Raw genomic sequence first — 22,919 nt, 5'->3', positions numbered from 1 at the left:
ATAGCACTGATCAATGATAAATGGAAAATGCTACATACTATGCATGAATTAGCATGCATTGAGTATACACTTGTCCACCAGGCAGTTAATCTCAGCACGGACTTGGAGAGCAGAGAGATTGCTTAGGCAGCCCCAGTAGTCAGACTTCAACTCTTCTTTCTTCTGCCTCCTTGTTGTCTTGTTTTCATTGGTTCACCTGTCATTACACGTTAACAGAAGCTAGAAGTAGGGGTGATTGAAGAAGATGGGGAAGGTTAGGATCATGGGGGTCAGGGGGGTTGGAAATCACTACTTGACGTGCACCACAAATTATGTCACTCTGGCGTTCCTAGATCTGACCGGCGTCAGGAGCTCCCTGTGCCTGGCTCCATTCTCAACATTCTGTCTGTATAGACAGTGGTGGTTAAAGCAGAGCTAAAACCAGACTGCAGGCATGAGGTTAGGGTAGTGGCTCAGTGATACAGAAGGAGAGCGCCTGCCTTTCTGAGCAGCTTCCACTTGGAAATGAAATCTCAGGCTTCATCAAAAAAAACAGATTGCAGCAGCAAAATTTTGTTGACATGTTATTGGTGTTCAGTTGCTAAGTCGTATCCGACTCTTTACGACCCAATAGACTGTGACCGTTGACAGGAGAGAGGGTCCAGAAGGCCTGTGTGATATGTGTGTTTCTAGAAGTTGATGAAGAATTACAGGGTGGGAGTCAGAGACTCCGGAGATAATGTTAGAAGGAATAGGGGAGTATAAATGGCCTTCTTTTTGGGGAGTATAGGAGTGATTCTGAGGAATTTTAGTAAGTTCTCCCTCATTTTATAGACAAGGAAGCAGAAGTGCAGAGACCTAGGACCCTTAAAGGATCTGTGAGCTGAGTGCAGTGTGGAAGCTTTTGTTAAATCTCTGTGCCTAAAACCTGACGAGTGGCAAAGGCTGACCCAGGAGTCAGCATCCTTGGCTCTTAACTGCAGTCCGACACCAGTCAGCATTCACATGGTAGCGTCATTCTCTAATACTTAAAAAATCGTTAAGTGTATTAATCAGGATTTCATTTTTACACCTGAGTAGATGCCAATTAGCTGATTTCATTTTCTTTTTCATACCCACATAATGACGTCTTCCTATCCCTCTTTCTCTGGTCTGTTCTGTGTACAGTGCTAGGAAGTCACTGGGAACTCTGGGTGTAGGAAGGGGGTGGCAGTGTGCTGAAATTCTGCAGTCATCCTGAATGTGAGGCCTCTGTTTTCTTCTTAACTCATGAGATCCCTCAGGTCGTACAGGTGTACCGTGGCCTCTCGTCTGTTCTAGCCCTTGTTTGGGTTGTTTCCCTGGCGCTTTCAGTGTGACAGATTTGTGCCTACTCTTGTCCCTTTTCGTAGATTTTCTGCATATCCCTGAAGCCTAGTTGAGGATTTTTTTTTCCCCCCCCATTTTTGAGGTGAAATTCTTATAACACAAAATAAACTGTTTTGAAGTGAACAGTTACTGGTGTTTAGTACCTTCAAAGTGTTGTGCAACCACCACCTTAATATAGTTCCCAAATATTTCATCACCCCCAGTAAAGTCCTGTATCCATTAAGCAGTTCTTCCACATTCCCTGCCTTTCCTCAGCCTCTGGCTGGCACCAGTCTGCTTTCTTTTTTATGGATTTACTACTCTGGATATTTCATCTAAATGGAATCATATGTTATGTGTCCTTTGCATCTGGCTTCTTAGGACCATTTTGAATTAGTATTCATTGATTGTGTTGATTATTTTATGCTGAAACATCAAAATATCATTCTTAAAGGCTTTATATATTAAATGCTTAATGGTGTTTGCTGTTTCAGACGTAGCCAGTGAAAAACAAAGAAGACTCTTGTATAACTTAGAGATGGAACAGATGGCCAAGACCGCTAAAGCGCTCATGGAGGCTGTGAGCCACGTTCAGGCACCTTTCACTAGTGCCACACATTTGGAGCATGTGAGACCCATGTTTAAGGTAAGAGTTGTTAACGACTTTTGGTTGTAGTATATACATTTATATATACTGCTGTTCAGCATATTTTTAAGTTAAGGCAGTACGGTGATACAACGCATTAGTATAGACCCAGAAGTGAAAGCCATTATTATTTAGGTATGCATGATTAGTAATTGATAGGTAGGTGTGTGACCTTAGGAATAGAAAGGTTTGGGGAGAATTCATCTCTGGCCTGGTTTCCCCTGAGTTCTCTTTAGATCTCGGGGGTTCCCTGACATCTCAAAGTGACCTTGAGCCTCTTGCTATCTTCCAGTGCCTATGGCCGAGGGGCTAATCTGAGGGTTCTGAGTGCTCCTGGGGCCCAGAAAGTAGCATTGGGAACAAAAGGGAACTTTCTTCTATGTTTATAGATCTAGTTAGGATTGTACTTATTGCTTCTTTATAATTTGATTTTCCATTTCTTCTTCATTTTCCTATACTTTTTTTCTATCCTTTCTTCAAATTCCAGAATGAGTAAGCAGTGCATCATGAGGGTTATAGGGAAGTGGAGGGGAGTCTGGTCAAGGAAAATGGGAATTTTTCCTAGAGAAGGAAAAAATGGGTCAAGTACATGTCCGTTTGTGAGACAGTGCAGTTAGAGGGTCTGTGGAGGGTGAAGGTTATCACTTGAATTCTTCAGACATTAACTGCATTTGTGTGGGTAGTAAAAGATGATGATATTTCAGCTCTAATATGTTATAGTTCTACCCTTGCTTTAAGGTCTGTGTGATCATGATATTTCTAAAAGTTGATGGAGAGTTACAGGCTCAGAGTGGGAATTCGGGGAGAGAATGTTAGAAGAAATAGTGGAGTATCGCCAGCCTCTCTTTTACCGTAATATAGGAAATGAGATTGAAATTAAGAGCACTTATTATGAAATAAGTTACAAAGCAAGTTTTTGTTCTTTTTTGAATAATCTTATCCCTTTGTTTTGTTTGCAAATGTTTTCGGTAGAGAGGAGGTGGAGGATGAAAAAACAAAAAGAAAAGGAACCAGTCATAATTCTGCCACTCAGAACATTTCTCTTACTATATTTACATACTACTTTTTATCTTGTTAAAGAGTTGTGATCCTACTGTGTATAGAATTTTGTAACTTGCTGTTTCTCACGTAAGTGTTTTCCCATGTCATTGGGAATTCTTCATAAATAGCTTTTATGATCTCTTCTCTGGGTTAGGTATCATTTGTTTAATCCTCTGAGCTGGAATTGAGAACCTTTTCTCTCACGCCATTTCTACTGTCATTACCTTTTCAGACAGTGTCCTTCATTTCTCACTCTTAATGCTGGAGTGTTCTCTTGCCTGGTGTCTGGGTCTACTTTTGTGCTTCTCTTACCCATTTACGGAGCACAGAATGTTTAAAATACAACTGTCACCTTCTTCCTTAAAGCCATTCACTGATTTTGCAACTGTGGTGAAACATAATTCTGGGGGTCTGAATACCATGTGTGGTCTGGCTCCACCTGCCTCCAGCCTTATCACTAGATTTCCTCTTACTGTGCTGCAGTCACACTGGCATTCTTTCTATTTCTAGAGTGCCCTAAATTATTTTTTCTTCAGAGCATTCACACAAGCTGTGTCCTCCGTCTAGAATGCTTTCTCCTTCTTTGCCCAAGTAGTTTCTATTTTCATTGTTACTTTCTTAGTGAGTTCTGCCCTGGCCTCTCTAAATCAGGTCTCCTTTCATACGTGCTATGTTCTTCCTTCACTGTATTTATACATTTATTTATTTTAAACCTTAATGTCTGTGCTAGACTTTAAACTCTGGGAGGTAAGGGAGTACATCTGTTCCGGTGACTTTTCTCAAAGTCTGACACAATGGCTTGGAATTAGTGCTCAGTAAGGAAGCATTGGTTGAGTCAAGGAATAAATGAAAGATTCCTAGAAGTGATGTAATATTAAGGGATGTAGTTAAGAAGCTTTTTATGTATGGCCAAATCATGTTCTACAGAGGCTTATACAGTTGAGCAGACAATTTCACTGTCCCTTGGATGTTATTTAGGTATAATTTGATCATTCTTTAATTTGCAATGGGGTTGTCACAGGCTTAAGAAGCTTATACTTCTTGTATATATTAAATAGGTCTCTAAATAGAGATGTGTTGTTTCTTCACTTAGCATAGGATGCATAATGCATTACTTTCCTGTGCTGCTTTGTATTTTAAAGTCCTGCCAGTCATATGCTTCCCATAACATCTCTTTGTAGTGGCAGTCCAGGTACTAAAGAGGAAGAAATGAGGTTCAGAAAGAAAGAGGAGAAATAAGTGACAAGGCTAAGACTGAAAGTTAGGTACTGTGACTTATGTTCCTTTGTTTAGGAATTACACTTCTGCACTTCCTGAGGTTACAAAGCTGTGGGTAATTCTGTCTTAATAATGCAGAAATTTTTTTTTAGATCTTTTAAAAATTCCAGTTATTGTTTCTGTGCCATGTTGTCATAAATACTCTTCATCTGTACATAGTTCTGCTTCGTTTTGACTTATTAAAAGCAGCAAATACTCTTATCAGACATTTCAAAGTTATACACACACACACACACATATATATACCAGTATATACACACCAGTATATACGTATATGTTTTGATATGAAGACTTTCAGTAGTCAAGGGTACCTCTCTTTTTTAAAATTTTATATTACAGTTTCAGAAGGTATTTAATTTTGATAAAATTTAGTGTTTGTTGGTTTCATAGTCTGTAAAGAAAATGTATTTTATTGAACTATATTTTAAAATATTGTTCAACTAGGAGCCAGAGATATCATTGCTGTCTCAATGTAAAATAGTAATATTTTACTAGAAAAAATATAAGGCTAAATGACACCCACAGAACAGGCTTAAAGAAAAGAGAGTAATGTAAGTCTTACAAGTAGAAAACAGTTAAAAGGATTTTTTTGGAAATAAAATTAGTCCATGAAATATTGCAAGAGACACAGCTTGCAGAGAGAGATGAATTCTGAAGTCAGGGGTAAAATTAATATAATTTATGAATATAGACTATCCCCATTTTTTATTAATGTGAATAACTCATAGGTGCTGTGCTTAAAATGTATCTACCATCGTCTCTTGAATTTACAATTTTGCTCTTCCACTTACTTAAGCCCAGGCAGCATTATATAGTTTCTCTCTTTTTTCTAAGAAAGCTCTCCAAATAACTATGCCTAGAAACTCATTGCTCTTTTTCAGAACTTCCACAAATCATTTATTGTCTGAAAGCTTTGAGAAATGTTAATGTGGTCTTATCTTAAAGTTTAGTTATCATTTGATATTCATGATACATTTTAAATTTTTACCTTTTCTAGTTGGCTTGGACCCCTTTTCTGGCTGCATTCAGTGTGGGTCTACAAGACTGTGACGACACTGAAGTAGCCTCTCTTTGCCTGGAAGGTATAAGATGTGCAATCAGAATTGCATGCATTTTCAGCATTCAGGTAACAGAATTTTGCGTTTGTAGCCAGTCTGGAAAACATCAATTATTTATGTCATTACTATAGTTTAAATTATTTCTTGTGTTGACAGTGTTAAAAAACTAATTTCAAGTTTATAGTGGAATTTAAATGAATCTTAATGTTTTAAGTTTCCAAGAAGCTGTGACAAAACAGGGTAGTTCTCTGTTGATGTGTCTGCCATTCATCATAATAACTTCGTGTTGCAGTTTTTTTCTGTATAGAATATTAGCTGTGTGGAAAATTTCTAAGAGTTTGAATTCCTGTATTGTAATTTGAATATCTTATTTATATTGCATGTTCTTACTTATTGAAGCATATAATACTTTTTTCATATTTTATATTTATAGATATTATTTTATAACTTTATTTAAGTCTAAGAACAGGTTATCTTTAAGAGACTCAAGTATCAAGGACATAATTCTTATGAAGATAGTCCTTTCTAATAAATTATATGCTTTGTCTGATAATAAATTTTATCCAGTGCTTGCCTACTTTCTTTTTGAAAACCCATTTCACATTTAATTATGAATGTTACAGCATAAAAAGCATAGTCTTAACTGTAGGGGGAACATGAGCAAATTTGGAAATCGAGTTTCTGCTACTTCACACAAGTCACTTGACGTATGTGTTCAGTGAATGCGTTCTTACTATATGAATTATTGTTGCTGAAATTTCATCTTCACTTGACACCACCATTGCCTTTCAGTTTTAAAAATTCATCCTTTTTGGCTTCATATTAAAATTTAAAGAACTATAGTTTTGAGGTGTTATATGTAATTCATGACATAGTTGAAAACTTACTAAATTAAGTAAACATTTCATCAGTAGGGAACCAGAGCCTACTCTGTTGTGCTTACAGCCCCGTGAGTTCTCTTTCTCTGTCTCTTTCAACAGCTGGAAAGAGATGCATACGTCCAGGCCCTGGCAAGATTTACCTTACTCACAGTGAGTTCTGGGATTACTGAAATGAAGCAGAAGAACATTGACACAATCAAAACGCTTATCACAGTGGCTCATACAGATGGAAATTACTTAGGAAATTCATGGCATGAGGTATAAGCACTTTCTTTTTTCTTTTGCAATTTGATTTATAAAATGAGCTAACGCTAAATATTATATCACTGACATGCTTAAGTGTTTGGGGAGAAAATTAATCTTGTACATTCAGGATTAAGTACATTTAACTTTTTTATGCTGATTTATAATGTAGCCTGTTTTAAATTGTGACTTTGTACATTTAAATATTTTTATGAAGATTTTTAACACAATTTAAATTTGTTTTCCTTTTTGTAATTAAGATTCTGAAGTGCATCAGTCAGCTGGAGCTTGCTCAACTTATAGGAACTGGAGTGAAGCCTCGGTACATTTCTGGAACAGTGCGAGGCAGAGAAGGATCACTTACTGGAGCGAAAGATCAAGCTCCTGATGAATTTGTGGGGCTAGGGCTAGGTGAGAATTTTTTGAATTACTTTTGTGAAGTATCACAGTTGTTTCTAACTTGCTCAATATAAGTAACTTTATTGTATGAGAGAAATATGATTAGAGGGCTAGGATAAAATGCCCTTTGGCTAACTTTATAAGGGTTAAGCAAGATAACATTGTAAGTCTTTTTTGCATGGTCCAGTTTGCAATATTAAATGACCCTTAGTCTTAACCACATAGTTGAGGGTGGGAGAAATGTGCAGTTTAAAATTACCTCCTTTTACATTAAAAAAAAGAAATGCTGCCATTACAGCGACCTGAGTGGACTGATACTTCGTGAACTAAATCAGACAGAGAAAGACAAATGTTATATGATGTGATATCACTTACATGTGGAATCTAAAAAATAATACAAGTGACTGTATACAAAACAGAAACAGACTCACAAGCATAGAAAGCAAATTTATGGTCACCGAAAGGAATAGGGAGAGAGGAAGGGATAAATTAGGAGTATGCAGTTAACAGATACAAACTACTATATAGAAAATAGATAAGTGACAAGGGTTTACTATATAACACAGGGAACTATATCCAATATTTACAATAATCTATAGTGGAAAATAATCTGAAAAAATATTTTAAAAAATTACCTGCTTTTAAGACTAAGCAGATAAGTTAATGAGTGAAGGCTTGTTTAAGATGATAAATAGTTGGGGGCACCTGGAGAAAGCATTCACATGCAGATTTTTTTAAACGGCACCATGCAGACATAACCCAAGTCTTAGGCCAGTGTGGAAACTGTCCCATGGCGCCCCTTGAGTTCAGTGCAGCCAGGCGCATCCAGGTTTAACCCAGCAGGAAAAAAGGAAGGTACCATCAAAAGCAGATAAAGAAGAACCAAAACCATACATTTCTAGTCATAAGTGGAAAACATTCTTCCAGGGAAGAAACAAAGGTTAGACGGTCTTTGACTTTGAATGTGTACTTCTGGGTTTGAATTCTTCCATGTTTCTTCTTCACTTGTGCTGCTTCTTCACTTGTGCAAGATGTGTGTGCAAGTTACTTTAATTCTCTGAGCTTCAGGTTCCTCTTTTCCAAACTAATCGTAGTATCTACTTACGGAGTTGTCGGGATTACAATATGTTAACGCGTAAGTGGACTTAGTGCTGCTATACTGTTTCTGCATTGTTGTTTTTGTTCAGTCACTGAGTCATGTCTCACTCTTGGGGACCCCATGGACCGCAGCACACCAGGCTTCCCTGTCCTCCACTATCTCCTGGAGTTTGCTGAAACTCATGTCCATTGAGTCCGTGATGCCATTCAACCATTTCATCCTCTGTTGGCCCCTTCCCCTCCTGCTCTCAATTTTCCCAGCATCAGCGTCTTTTCCAGTGAGTCAGCTCTTCACATCAGGTAGCCAAAGTATTGGAGCTTCAGCTTCAGCATCAGTCCTTCTATTGAATATTCAGGGTTGATTTCCTTTAGGATTGACTGGTTTGATCACCTTGTTGTCCAAGGGACTCTCAAGAGTCTTCTCCAACACCACAGTTCGAAATCATCAGTTCTTCAGTTCTCAGCCTTCTTTATGATCCAGCTCTTGCATGTTTCTGGATTATTCTTTATCTGGCCTCCCTACCTCACTTCTGACAGAGAAATCTAGAAATACAACCTAAAAAAAAAAAAAAAAAAAACATGAATACACCTGAGGTCTAAGAATACTTACATTTACCTTTTAAGGCTTTGTGCTATATATAACATTGTACTTCTGGACATTCTCTTTTTATCATTTAGTGGTTTCTCTGTTATTGCCAGCAGTAAAAAGTCTTACAGAAGAATTTGAGACTTGAAAAGCGACCCACAGGGAGGGGAGTAAAAATGAGGACCATGTTGTGGCAACATGTGGACTCATGTTGAGTGAGTTTGCAGTGGTAATTCAGCAGTGCAGTCAGCACCTCATTTGTAAAATACCAGTGGTGTTCTGTGGTTCTGGGAGGTGCAGTTATAGACAGCTGCAGGATTTAGAACTGCTTGAGCACCCGCATGGTTAGTGACTTATATAACCTAGAAGTCTGACTCAGACATTAGAACTCTAATTGTTCCAGAAAGTAGCATGAGATGCAGATGAAAAATATTTACAGGTAAGTGAAGTGAATGTGCATTCATTGATTCAGCTGCTTTTGAACAGTCTTTCTAAGGCCTCAGGAGTGGAGGAGAGCCCAGATAAAGAGGGGTGAGATCACCAGGGCTCAGTTTTGGCAAGTAACAGAAGTAGGTTACACTAAAAATAAAATACCAGTGGAATATTTTATTTTCTATTAGTGTTAGTAAAACAAGAGAAATCATACTTGCAGATCATGTTTATTGGAATACTTGAAAATGAGTTAAAATTAATTGGATCATTGTGCTGCTCTGCTGCGTAGGTTGCAAAGAGGTGACCTGACCTGCCTTCTCCCTTCAGGAAAAGGGAATTTATATTAAAATAATCACATTTGGAATCTGGAACTGAGATTGAGATAAAAATTCCAGGCCCCCAAGCCACATGAGCGACTGACCACGCCATTCACCTCTGTGTCATCCACTTCTCTCTGCTCCACGGCCTGCTCCCTTCTGCTCTCATTGCTGAGGGATCAGGTCTCAGGCTCTAGTCTGCGTCCTAGAGGAGCCCCTACGCTGACTCAGCCCTTCTTGGGCAGAGCTCCCCCCGAGTTGAGCTTGTCTCGGTAGTTGGTTCCTGGCTCTCCCAGCATGGCCAGTGTCCACCCTGTGCAGCGGTGTCCTGGCATCTGCTCAGGAAGCTTTAGTCCACACTGAAGCTAGAGGAGGTTGTGGTGCACACAGTTGAGCTGGCTTCATCTGTATATAATTTGTTTTTTAAAAATAAACTATTAGCCTCCTTTGTTAACAGAATCTATACCCCAAATATTGATGTAACCAAGTTAATAGGGCTGAGTGTATATTTATCTCACTTCCTTACAGATGAGATACAAGACTATACTTTTAATATTTGGAAACAGGAAACTTTTGTTATTAAGAATAAATAGCATATGAATTATTAGATTTGAATTATATGCATACTATTATGATATGTATTATGTATTAAATTTTAAAATTCAGTTGCTTGGTCATATAAATATTGAGTGAATTTAATGACATCTTACATCTTTGTTCTTAGTTAATCTAGATGTTTGTTCTTTGAGTTATTTCTTTGGTAAAACCAAAACTATTGGCTTACTACTTGTACTGTCATACAAATGTTTGATAGATGTCATATATTTATGAAATTGGTTCTTGGATTGTTAGGCATTTTAAATATTCTTTAAATAGGTCTAATGATTACAAATTATTTTATCTAAGTATAGAAGGTACAGAAATCTCTGTGGGAAGGACATTCAGTTGATACACAGACGAAGTTACGTAGTGACTGGCATTCTTTTCTCACAGATTTTTCTTCATTAAATTCCTGTAACATGCTACATACCTCATATTGCCTGACACTATCCTCCTACCACCCCATTTCTCAGTCACGTATTTCAGGCTTTCATCCTTGTTCACTTGTATTACAGAAATAGACCCTTAATTTGTCTGCATGGCTTCAGTGGCTCTTCATGTTTCACTGTGTTCTACAGATATTACCAGAATTATTTTTCAGAAAATAGATCAGATCATGTCGGTCTTTTAAAAGACCTAATGGTTCCCTGTTTTCAAAAGTAGAACATTAAACATGATGGTCAAGGTTCTTCACATTCTGTTTCTGGTCTGTCTGTCCAGCTTCGTCTTTTACTGCTTGTTGCTCTCTCTCCTTCCTTGTCCCCTGCCAGATCATCCTCCTTTATGGTTATATCTGAGTGTGTTGGAACATGAACTTCACATGCGTGCTTCCATTACTTCATATATGCTGCTCCGTCTTCCTGAATTGCTTTTTCTTCTTTCTTTCCCACATGATAATCCTTTCAGATCTAACTTGAATTAATATTTCATAATACGTGAAAACTTGCCATTTCATAATACGTGAAAACCCGCATTCTCCCCTTCCCCTATAAAAATTAGTTCTGTTTAGCCATGCTTGTGTTACATATATATAATTAGTTGAGTTCAGCCATGAAGTAATCATCAGATTGTACTAAAGTAGGTAATAAGTCTGTCTCTCCTGGTAAATCATTAACTGCATGAGAACAAGGATCACATTCTTTTCTGTTTGTTCAGTTCCTGGAGTAGATTTTTAGTTCAGCTGGTTTAAATAACACCATCTATTACATCTGCATTCAAAAAGCCATTTGCATGTCTAGTTAGTCACAAGTACCTATTGAGCATCTGCTTTGAGTAAGGTAGAGGAAGACACAAAAAAAAGTGTATGATTTGCTTCCTAACATGAGAACTTTTTATCCGGCTGAGAAGGCAACAGTGACACACCTGGAGTAATTTATAGTAAGAAACTAAATGGAAGAAATTCTGAGTTGAGCAGTACTTATTTAAGTAAATACTTCATTCAGAGGAAGGTGAAGCAGTGGAGGGGAATCCTTCATTGAGAACTCAGGTTGGGTCTCAGTAGATAAACTTTAGATGATGGCCTGAATAGAGACATATGTTGGAGGGAGCTGCCTTAAGTCCTAGGCTGAAAAGCTTATACTTTATCTGAAACTAATAGTAAGCAAAATAAAGGTGGTGATTTAGGAAAATCTCCAGGAGAAGAAAGGAGATTAAAGAGGGGGGGAAATCAGCAAAAAGGAAGGCAGTAAACTGTTACAGTGATTCAGTCCTGAAGTGATAATGGTCTAAACTAAGTAGGAATGAAAATGAATTAATCAAATGAAAAACAGGCCAGAAGATTTAGTGATAATGGAAGAAGGGAAAGATATTAAGAGCTTGAGAAGTGGGGGCGTTGTTTTGCTGTCTGCAAACACATGGAACCAATGTTGGGGGGAAAACCAAGTGATTTTCTTGAATAAGAGGATATTATAGCATACCGGTTAAATTTTCAGTGAACATTTGTAAACAAGGGACTGAAGATTACATTACAGGAGAGATCTAATTGTATGGAATTGGGAATCCTCCTAAGTAGATACATTTGGAACTGGGGTTGGTTCTGTTTCTTACATGCTGAGGGAGGGGTTTCCCTGGTGGCCTAGTGATTAAGACTCTGCGCTTCCACTGCTGGGGGCACAGATTCTGTCCCTGGTTGGGGAAGTTCTGTATGCTATGCGTTGCAGGGGTTTTCTCAGGGGAGGGGGTTTCTCTTAAACATTGAGAGAAATTCTGCCTAATGTCATTGAGTGATTAAAAATTTCAGTGTCCCTAATTTGTGTGATCTTTGCAAACAAGTTTGTGTCTTTACCCATGTCTGTATACCACTAAGTATAACTCAGTAAGTCACTGATGCCTAAAAGAATTGTTCACCCAAAGCTTTCTTTCATTAGGAAAATGACTGATTTTTTTAGAAATGTGTTTTAGAACTGTAAGTATATTCTTTCACTGAATTATTTTCACACTGAAATGACTCTTTTATGTGTGGTAGTTGGAGGAAATGTGGACTGGAAGCAGATAGCAAGTATTCAGGAATCCATTGGAGAAACCAGTTCTCAAAGTGTTGTCGTTGCTGTAGATAGGTAAGGTATCTGTTTTATTCCCCTTTCAGATGAATACTGTTTTAATTCTGTAGCATTTAGATGTGTGTTGCTCATTAGTAAAAAGAAAAAAAAATGATTGCCAAATATCTTTCCTATATTGTGATATGCTATGATTTAAATGATGAAGTACCTACAATTTTGCTTTTAAGTCACAGAATATAGGAAGGAGATAAACAGTATGAAAATTTAAGTGACCGTAGACATTAGTGGGCATTAGGGAAATGTTAACCTTGATGAGAAATAACACAGTTTTTCTTTTCCTCTATTTTTTAAAAACGTCCTTTATAAAAAATATACTTCCCTTATTATTCCTATTTGAAAATAGAGTATAATTTATCTTCCTGAGTGTATGATATGGGATTGCATTATGGGGAAAATGAAGGGGTTTGTTGGCAGTTCTCACTGGGGAGAATTATATTTTATAGTATATACATTGAGACATATTCCTCATCTTTAGTCTGGTTTTCTAAAAGAATATTTCTAAATATTTCTAAAAGAATATATTATGGTTTGTTTTACTATGAATATTCTAGAATATTTAGTGTATTCTAGAATATTTACTATAGAATATTCTAGATTTAAAAAATCCCCAGTATTCAAAATAATGTCTAGTATTTTTTTTTTTTTAAGAAGATGAACGTTTTCCATATGGATGCCCAAATAATTGAAACCTAACATTTTGTAACACTGGTGTTTACATTTTAGCACTTCTGATGGGAACTGTCAAAAATACAGTGTGTTTTATAATCTTTCCTTGATGCTTAAAGACTCCCGCTGATCTGTTACTTTACTTTGCTGTAGATGAAAACTTTTTGCTCTTAGATGGAAATAGAGTGTTTAGCTGTTACTGACCCTGGCAGTACTCCCTGGAACGTCTTACTTGGAAAGAATTCTTAGTGTCCATGTGTCCACTTGCTTTTTTGGGGGTGGAGGGAGGGGCTTAATTTGCCTTTTTCTTGGGACGGTTGAAAAAAGATTATATATCATTTTATACCTACTGTATAACTCTGAGGCTTAACATGTGCTTTTCAGAGTGCTCTCTGGGAAGGAAATTTTTAATAAGAGTGGATGTATGTATAACTGATTATATTAAACAAACAGAAAAAGTGCTTTCCGTGTGTTACTTCATTTAATCCTCTCAGTAGCATATAAGATACATATTATTACTGTCCTCAATTTACAGATGAGGAAACTGAGACAAGGGGGGTTAGATTACTTGCTCCTTCCTGCAGCCAGGCCAGTCTGGTCGTGATGATTACAGTGACACTTTGATTAGCAGAGAATCTGAGGAATAGCGCCAGGGGTGCCCTCAGCCTCGGCCTGTCTGCCCGTGTGTGCAGCTCCAGAGCACTGTAGTGTCTGTCCTGCTGCTGCCAGGGTAGACCTCCTCCAGATCTGAAAAACACATCATCACTGTTAGGAGAATCGACCCAGACAAGAGTCAAACTGTACTTACTGGTCTTGTTGCCATAACATATTTCATGTGACCAAAGCCAGTTCTGATTTATCCAGCTGGCCAGTTTGCTGCAGAGAAACATGTAACTCATTTGAACAGGTGATCTGCCTCTCCACTTTAAGGAGTTTGTGCAATTTCAGAAAAGTCTTAGTACAGATTCTATTAGTAAGGCACTGTCTCAAACTCCTCATCACCAGATACTTCTATAACGGTCCACAGTTTTATGCACAACCTCAATATTTACATTTTACCTTATTGTGAAAGCATCAAAAGTTACATCTTTGATTTGTTACAAGATTTATATTATTCTTATGTGGTATGTATCACAATTTCTCATTAAGTCACTTCTGAATTTCTGAGTATCTGAGTTTATTTTTATTTATGATATTCTGCTTCCATAGGCTGACTCGGTGAGACAGCCCTGGTAGTCAAGACGGTGGTTGAGAATATTGTCAGGCGTCATCCTTGAAAGTCGTGTATTTATTCAGCAAAAACGTTGTTTTTCTGACCTTAGGCCTATTGTTCTGAATAATGTGTTGTGATAAGTATAAGAACTAAACATGCAAAATGGAAATAATAATTCTTTGCTTAATTATATATAGGTTCTGTTTTTTAATGGAAAAAATTTTTATTTCATCAAAAGCTTTAAAATGGTAAAATTTCCTGATTATCTTCATTTTTGTGTTTGGAATCCTGTATTATTAGAACTTAAGAGTGTGAGGGCACTTTAACCTGGAGTCCTTGATCCTCCTGGATTTGCCAGGGAAACATTTTCTAGGCGTTGTTAAACCAGCTATTTCTTAAATGTTATTCAACTTCGTGGGGGTGGATTTTGTCCAGGAACGATTTACCCCTGAAAGTCAAAAGTTATGTAGCACCATAGTTTTTTATTTAATTGTTGTTTTTTAAGCACACCGGATCTGTCCCACACTTTGGAATATTCTGTCACCTGTCAGAAAGTACGGACTACTCCTCCCTGTTTTCTCATAAACGTCTTTCAATTGAGTCTAAGCAGTAGATGTTATCTCTGATATTTTCACTATAAAAACTTTAGATACGCAGTCATTTCATCTGCCTGTATGTTGCATGCAGCTTAAAGTTGATTTGATCTAGAATCTGCAAGTTTCATCTTTTTTTTTTTTTTTTTTTTTGCGTTGTTTCACCACTATCATAATGTGTAAGAATTCAGTAAATCTGTCAATCTTTTTTTTCCTACTTTTCAGGGGCATGTCTTTTAATATTAGCACACAAGATTCTCATGCTTCTGTTCTCTGCTTTTCACATAGGCGTGTAGAATCCATTTTATAGTTGATGTGAAGCATAGCTCTTTTCTGCCTTAGTATATTAAGGCTCTACTATGAATGCCTCCCCAGACCACTCTGCTCTCCCATATGACTTATCTTTAATGGAGCATTTCTAGAAATATAGTGACCCTTCAGAGGCTACCAGAGTGAGTGGGAATCAAAATGCTCTTTCCCGGGACGGATGCTCCCCTGCTGACACTCACCTGAGTCTGCAGGGCCTGGCTGTTTGCTTGCGGTTCTCTCTGGCCATCTTCACAGGGGTCCTTGCAGCTTCCCCTGGAGTTCTCTGCTGCTGTTCTTTCCTCCCCGGCTCTTTGTCACTTGCTTCCTCCTTGCTTAAAAGGGATTCTCTGTTTCCTTTGTTGTTTTTCCTATTGTTTCCCTTGTACTGTTTGGGTTGGACTTTTGTTTGTGGTGTGGTTTTTATAGCCACTCCCTTCCAGGTACACGCCTCTAGTTTGAGAAACAGCTAATGACATTCATAATGCAGAGTCTAGCACTTCTCATTTTTGTTCATGTGAGAGGGTGGTAGCCTTTATTTTAAATTTCTGGATCCAGTCTAACCACTAGGTTCACTGAGGCCCTATTACTCTTACTCCCCCCGCCGCCCCCATAGTGTTTTCAGTCAGATTTTTGAACTTTTGTTTTGTTCTACTCACAAGAGTAATAGAGGAAATGTGAAGATATCCCTTTAGCAGGAGATCAGATTCTGAGTTATTACCTTGTCAGTTTTTAAGCTGCTTTTCCTTCTTGTTTTCATTATTTACTGTTGCCAGGACGCATAGACCTTCAGGGGCATAGAGGTTGAAAAATCATGATATACTCAGAACATTTTGACTGTGGTGGTAGGAAAAAACTAGAATGTATTTTAAATGTTTAAAGTCTGTTTTGCTCAGATAAGTGTGGGGCAGTTGAGAGGGTGGACTCTGGGGTCGGCCTGTCCTTGTTTGACTGGCTCTAGTACGTACTAGCCTTGTGATTTTAGAAAGTTATTATACGTCTTTGTGCCTCAGTTTTTGTGTTGATAAAGTGGGGAGTCTAACGTACTTCATGGTACCTGTGATTGTTGTGAGTGGATATATGGTAAATAGATAGGTAGGTATAGATACAAAGCACTTCGGGTAGTACCCACCTTGTTATTGCTGGTAGATATACTGTTACTATGATTACCTTTGTTTCTAAGTTTAATATTTGACCTGCTCCTGCTTTTGAGGTTTCGTTTTTATCGTTCAAATCCTTTCATGTACAGTTTACATTGAGCAATATCAATTTATCCTTGAAGTCACCACATCAAACCCTTCGTTACAAACTTGGAACACGGGTAAAAATGCAGACTTTAAAGTAAGAGGACTAATGTGTTTATGCTGAAAACTTTTATGAAACTTCGAAATACAGAAAAGGAGCTCAGTGAAGATGGCAGGGCAAAGCTGGATAGCATAGCTTAACTCTGAATGTTTGAATGTTCTAAGAAAAGTGGGTTGGTTACTTGTTAGTTAAACTGTTGGAAACTATTTGTAAGGTTTTATTAATCACTTGTAATTCAACATGAGTTTTTTTTTAATCAGATGTACGTTATTTATAAAAATAAAGTAGAAGTTTTCATTTTAAGAACATGTTTAAACTAGTAAATAGGAAAATTGAGACGTCTGTTTTGTGTATGCCAATTATTAGTTTTACAAACTAATAGTCTCTTATTTTGAGGCTTATGAAATACCCACCCTAGTGCTGATGAATTTACTGGTAAAATTGCAGCAGTGTGTTCATTCTCTAATACCATTCAGTGCAAGGGCAGGGTACCTTCCAACTACACTTGTTACTAAACTACCTGGTAAAAAGTACATGTTCAGTTACCTGATCTTCTGTTCCCTTAAAACAGATAAAAGTAATTAGCAAACTAGGCCTCTTGTTTTTGAATTAATATATCAGAAGTGAGACTTTATAAATTTTTGCATTATGATTTTTGTTTTTTTCTTTAGAATATTCACAGGGTCCACAAGACTAGATGGAAATGCCATTGGTAAGTATGTACATTCAGTTAAAAAACTGACTTTTGGGCTAAAAGACTTTAAATTTGAGCTTTAAATAAATGTTAATCTATTTCTATTATAGTGGATTTTGTCCGTTGGCTCTGTGCTGTATCTATGGATGAATTACTTTCCACTACGCATCCAAGAATGTTTAGTCTGCAAAAAATAGTAGAAATATCATATTACAACATGGGAAGAATAAGATTGCAGTGGTCTCGAATTTGGGAAGTTATTGGAGATCATTTTAATAAGGTATTTGAGTAATTATATAATTTGCTTAATTTGTAATTTTTTTGTTGTTTAAAATTCCCTTACCATAATCTAATTGAGACCTTTTTCCTTTCTAAGCAGTTTTTTATTACATTTTTTTTGTAATTAGATTAGAAAACACTTTGTCTCGTTTTTTCTTCTAGAAATAATTGTTCTAGGTTTTAAGAATTTAGTTCAAATATGTTCTTCTTGTTGAGAAATATTGTTAGCATACTTAGTGCCTCTATGGAGAATCTTTGAATTTACCTGTCTTTGCTATTAATGATATATTTTTCTAGAAAATTACCGATTTTTCTGCTGATATTAGCATCCTCTATTTCTGTTGCTATTACAGGTTGGCTGTAATCCTAATGAAGATGTAGCTATTTTTGCAGTAGACTCCCTGAGGCAGCTGTCAATGAAGTTCTTAGAGAAAGGGGAGCTTGCTAATTTCAGATTCCAGAAGGATTTCTTAAGACCTTTTGAACATATAATGAAACGGAACAGGTATTATGTTTGTTGAACTGCTTAACATCAGGAAAATAGTGTATTTTCCACAGTAGTGGGTGGGGGAGTGGGGCGGAACAGAAGAGAGGGGGAAAAAAAACCTGATGAGATTTATCCAAGCAATTATATTACTATTTTAGGTCTCCAACAATTCGCGATATGGTTGTACGGTGTATAGCACAGATGGTTAACTCTCAAGCTGCTAACATTCGGTCTGGATGGAAGAACATCTTCTCTGTATTTCATCTTGCTGCATCGGATCAAGATGAAAGCATAGTTGAGCTTGCATTCCAGACAACGGGACATATTGTCAGTGAGTGTCCCCTAAGCACTATTCAAGCTAGAACGCAGCACAGCACAGCTTCAGTGTGTTCAGAGGATAGCTCACGTGTAAGGTTACTGGCGTGTCCTGGGCTTTACCAAGTTTTGCCTATAGAAGCAGAGTAAAAAGTGATAGTATTATCATTATTATTGATAATAATGTTTACTGCATGGTAAGCACTGTAAGCACTTTGCATGTATTTTCTTCAATTTTCACAATAACTGTGTGAGAAAAATATCTTTATTATCTTTTTTTTAATTAGATAAGGAAACACAGATCCAGTGAGGTTATGTAATTTGTCTAAAGGCACAAAACTAGTGAGTGATGGATTGAGGCACAAAACCAGAGGCTTAAGACATAGCCTTTGTTTCTGACCACTGTACTATACAACCTCCTTTGACTTTGAAACACCTAAGATGTCAATTTAGCCTCTCTTAAAAGATAATAATGACCATCGTTGTCATCAACATCAAGAATGATGACATCACCATAGCTATCATTTAATGTTTGCCTAAATTCAGTAAACTAAGTATTGTGCTAATAATAAGCACTTTGTTGTTGTTGAGTCGTTATGTCATGTCTGACTCTTTGCAACCCCATAGACTTGCCCACCAGGCTCCTCTGTCCATGGGATTTCCCAGGCAAGAATACTGGAGTGGGTTGCCATTCCCTTCTCCAGGCAATCTTCCTCACCCAGGTATTGAACTCAGGTCTCCTGCGTTGCAGGTGGATTCTTTACCATCTGAGTGTACCAGTCTCTGTTAGGTGCTGGGTTTATAGTGTAAACAAAACACAGGCCTATCTATCTCCCTGTTCCCATTACCCACAGCAGTCAGGTCAAGACAGACTTTGGAACCCATGTCTTTTGGAATCAAAACCCTTAACCTTCAAGAAGTATCCATTACATCGAGAGCTCGGTGTATTTGGGTATAATTAGGAATAATTGAAAATCTTTAATTATTTGGATATGTTTTTCTCCCTTATAGCCCTTGTGTTTGAAAAACACTTTCCAGCGACCATTGATTCTTTCCAGGATGCAGTGAAATGTTTGTCTGAATTTGCGTGCAATGCAGCTTTCCCAGATACAAGTATGGAAGCAATTCGACTTATTCGCCATTGTGCAAAATACGTGTCTGATAGACCTCAGGTATAGCATCGTTTAGTAAACAAAATGTGACTTAGCATTTATTTCTAGTCTGAGATCTAAGTTTATTTGGGAATCTAGGGGATATGAAGCATTTTTCAAAATTATCTTGAGTTGTCACATTTATTGAAGACCTCGGGTATTTTTTTGAGTGTTTCACATGTATAAACTTGTTTAATTTTCAATAACAGCTTTATGGGATAGATTGTGTTATAGCCCCATTAAATAAGGAATCTGAGGCACAGAGAATCTCAAAATGTGCCCCTGATGATAGGGATAGTGAAGGAGACAGGATGTGAGCCCAGGCCTGTGTGTTCAGCCATTACCTTGATACGCTGTTTCTTGTGTGTCAAGCTCTGCAGGACTGAAGCTAACTGGGTGAGTGTGGTTGTAAGCACTGGAGTGAAAGCTTGAACTGGCAGCCGGGTTTGACTTGCATATCTTTGTAACTGTCATTAGGAGAAAAGAGGGCCTCATAGACTTTCTGTCACATGCTGACATGGACCTGTGGTGTGTTCAGTACGTCTTACATGCATTCGATCTGCACACCTCCCTAGTGTGGTGGTGTGGCTATGTGATGTTAAAACCACTTAAATGCCTAAAATGGAAAGCTGATGATGGAGTTGGAGCTGAAAGCAGCTTTTGGACTCTATTCCATGCCCTGTAGGCAGTTGTAATCTCCATCTTTTTATAAGTTTTTCTAATCAAATTGCTCATTTTTGATTTGCAAAGTGTTTAAAAACTGCTTTGGAGAAATGTGTATAGGTATTAACACCTTGTCTTTAATAAACCTACCTTTCTTTTTAAAGGCTTTCAAGGAGTACACAAGTGATGACATGAATGTGGCACCTGAAGACAGAGTGTGGGTGAGAGGCTGGTTCCCAATTCTCTTCGAGTTATCATGTATCATCAATAGATGCAAATTAGATGTAAGAACCAGGTAACAATCAGTATTTGTAATTAAAATTTTGCAAGGGTTATTTTGACTTTAATCAAATTAACCTTTCTTATGTGAACATAAGTTTAACTTGATCAAATATAGTAATTATTACTTTGGCAAATTTTAAAATACGTTAAATAGAGCAACAAAAAATGGAAATAGGTTACTTTTCCTTAAATTTTGATTATTTCCAAGTTTGAATTTTAGATTCCATGTTAATTTACACATTCTGTCTTTTCATACTTTTGTTTCCAATCAGAAATTAAAGTTAGTCCCAAACTTTATTTTCTGTTGAATGAGAAAAGAATTTCCAAATGCATGTCCCTGGTGGCTTTTAGGTAAAGAATCATTTCTCTTTGAAGACTGGCCAGTAACCTAGTTTTGAGTAACATAGGCCTGTTGAAAAAGCACTCTTTCAAAAGTATATTCTTAATAAAAGCTCTGTATGACTGTCCAGTCCATTTGTAAAGAAACTACTATGGGTGTGATGTAACCAGACAAGTGCTCAGTGCACACATTCTATACTTAAAAGAACTTGTTATGAATTTGTTAGCATTCTTATCAATCCCATAATGTAGTTTTTCTCACTCTGTATTTTTGACTGCCGAATTGAAATAACCAACTTGAGTATCCTAATATCTGTCAGCAGGACATCAGAAAGGTAGTACAGACTTGTAACAAATCAGTGATAGAATGTAATAAAAGAATGAATCTCTCCTTCCTCACTCCTCTTATGCCAGAACCACACCCATCCCTAGCCCAGGTAAAATTTGTTTTATAGCCTAAGAAGTTTTCTATTTTTATAGTGTTACTTGTTACAACAGATTCTTATGAAATTTAAAATAATCCAAAATATACTCAAACCTTGGAAACTTGTCACAGAATTTAGTTATCACAAGCACATTTGACATTAATTTCACGTTTAGGCCCTGAAGAGTTTCTGTCAGTGGACCTGTTAGGAAATTTGATAAAATTCAAGCTAGCCCCCTAATTGATGTAACTCTGAATTATATATACCACTCTCAGATGTCCACCACTTCAGTAGAGCAGTAAGATGTGGTAACTGAAAGTCACAGCAGCTCAGCACTCCCTCCCTGCCCGAGTTTATTTGTAGAAATCTATTTGGTGGGGGACGGACGTACCTGTTTTCCTAGTCTGTTAGCTGTCCTCGTCCGGGACCATGCTACCTTGCTTTTCACTGTATCCTGTGTTCAGATTATGGATGGGTTTAGTTCTTAAGAAGAGAAAATAAGTGTTCTAGGTGGTAAAGAGATGTGAGTAAGCTTTGTCCAGGGGTGGCTTTGATTTTCTTGGCTCACTCCATGATTTGTAAAGGCAGTTATTTCAATTACATCTAAAAATGCAGCACTGTGATTTGTATAACCCACTAGTTATAGAGTACTTTCACATGCATTCTCATTTGAGTCCCTCAAAATTCTGTAGATTTAGGGTTAAATAGTTAACCCAGAGCCCTCCATATTCTTTTCCATATACCAGGAACTTAAATATTCAGCAGAACTCCTTCAATAGGTAAAAAGCCGTGGGAACCTCTGTGGATCTCTGTTTGCTTTGGGGGCCTGCAAGAAGCAGGATGTTCACGTCTGCTCAGCCCAGCCATGGGGGTTATTCAGCATCCAATTACTTGGAGTGGGAGGACGAACCAGCCCTGTCCCATTGTGTGTGTGTGGCAGGGTAGGGGTGCGGGGCGGGCATGGAACTGTGACACAGATTTCTGGGAAACATACAGTGTGTTTCTTCCACAGAAATTCCTTTACTGTAGTTTTACACATTAGGTATCTTACAGAGCAAACAAACTTAACTTGCCTCAGGACCAAGCTACTGTAATGTTATTTTACATCCATTGAACAACCTTGTGTTAACTGTGTACCACGCATGAATTGGTACCAGGCCCAGGGGTAGCATTGTAGCAAATGAGCTGGACCATCTCAGGGAGTCCGCAAGTCTTCAAGGAGTGTTTCACAGGAAATATTGTTCTGACTTACGACCAGACTTTGGGAAATACAATCCTTTTCTAAGGGGGAAGGGTACCTATGTTTTCTTAGAAGAAATTTAACGAGAGAAAAGATCAAGCTTTTTAATGGTTACATGAAGGCATTATTTCAAGAAGGATGATAAGGAATCAGAAGGCAATTTTGAGTTTCAGTTTTAACACTTATTCAGAAGAGAATGAATGGAATACTAAAGCAGCTTACTCTCAAGGAACACTTCACTGTGCACCGTGTGTGACACATGCTGCCCTGGCCTGGCACACCGTGGGGAGTAGATGCCCTGCCCGCATGAGTGGGGGTCTAGAGAATTATTTTGAGAAGTCCTTTAGTTTGAGGATATTATATGAACAAGTAAGGCATTAGCTAAAAATTCCTATAGTTCTTTGAAAAAGATTTTCCAGAATCTAATTTTATTTGTTCTTAGACATACCAGTATACTTTCTTCCATGGTCATAGAGCCACAGAATTAGTATTCACCCA

The 22,919-nt window shown here is 37.5% G+C and overlaps 1 protein-coding gene across 1 annotated transcript in view; it reads left to right on the top strand.

The window, feature by feature from the left end:
• The window catches only part of ARFGEF1 (ADP ribosylation factor guanine nucleotide exchange factor 1), a 127,100-nt gene that overhangs the window by 89,693 nt on the left and 14,488 nt on the right, over window positions 1-22,919 (top strand). Inside the window, exons 19-29 of the mRNA XM_043483469.1 lie at window positions 1,821-1,972; window positions 5,289-5,417; window positions 6,330-6,488; window positions 6,734-6,884; window positions 12,370-12,460; window positions 17,218-17,258; window positions 17,351-17,520; window positions 17,873-18,024; window positions 18,165-18,337; window positions 19,333-19,493; window positions 20,300-20,430. Coding sequence (XP_043339404.1) covers window positions 1,821-1,972; window positions 5,289-5,417; window positions 6,330-6,488; window positions 6,734-6,884; window positions 12,370-12,460; window positions 17,218-17,258; window positions 17,351-17,520; window positions 17,873-18,024; window positions 18,165-18,337; window positions 19,333-19,493; window positions 20,300-20,430 — 1,510 coding nt within the window. The remainder of the gene's footprint in view (window positions 1-1,820; window positions 1,973-5,288; window positions 5,418-6,329; window positions 6,489-6,733; window positions 6,885-12,369; window positions 12,461-17,217; window positions 17,259-17,350; window positions 17,521-17,872; window positions 18,025-18,164; window positions 18,338-19,332; window positions 19,494-20,299; window positions 20,431-22,919) is intronic.

Source organism: Cervus canadensis, chromosome 12 (genome assembly GCF_019320065.1).
Source record: "Cervus canadensis isolate Bull #8, Minnesota chromosome 12, ASM1932006v1, whole genome shotgun sequence".
Classification (NCBI taxonomy): domain Eukaryota; kingdom Metazoa; phylum Chordata; class Mammalia; order Artiodactyla; family Cervidae; genus Cervus; species Cervus canadensis.
The sequence above is the reverse complement of the archived record's forward strand: the minus strand, read 5'-3'. Positions and strand labels throughout refer to the sequence as shown.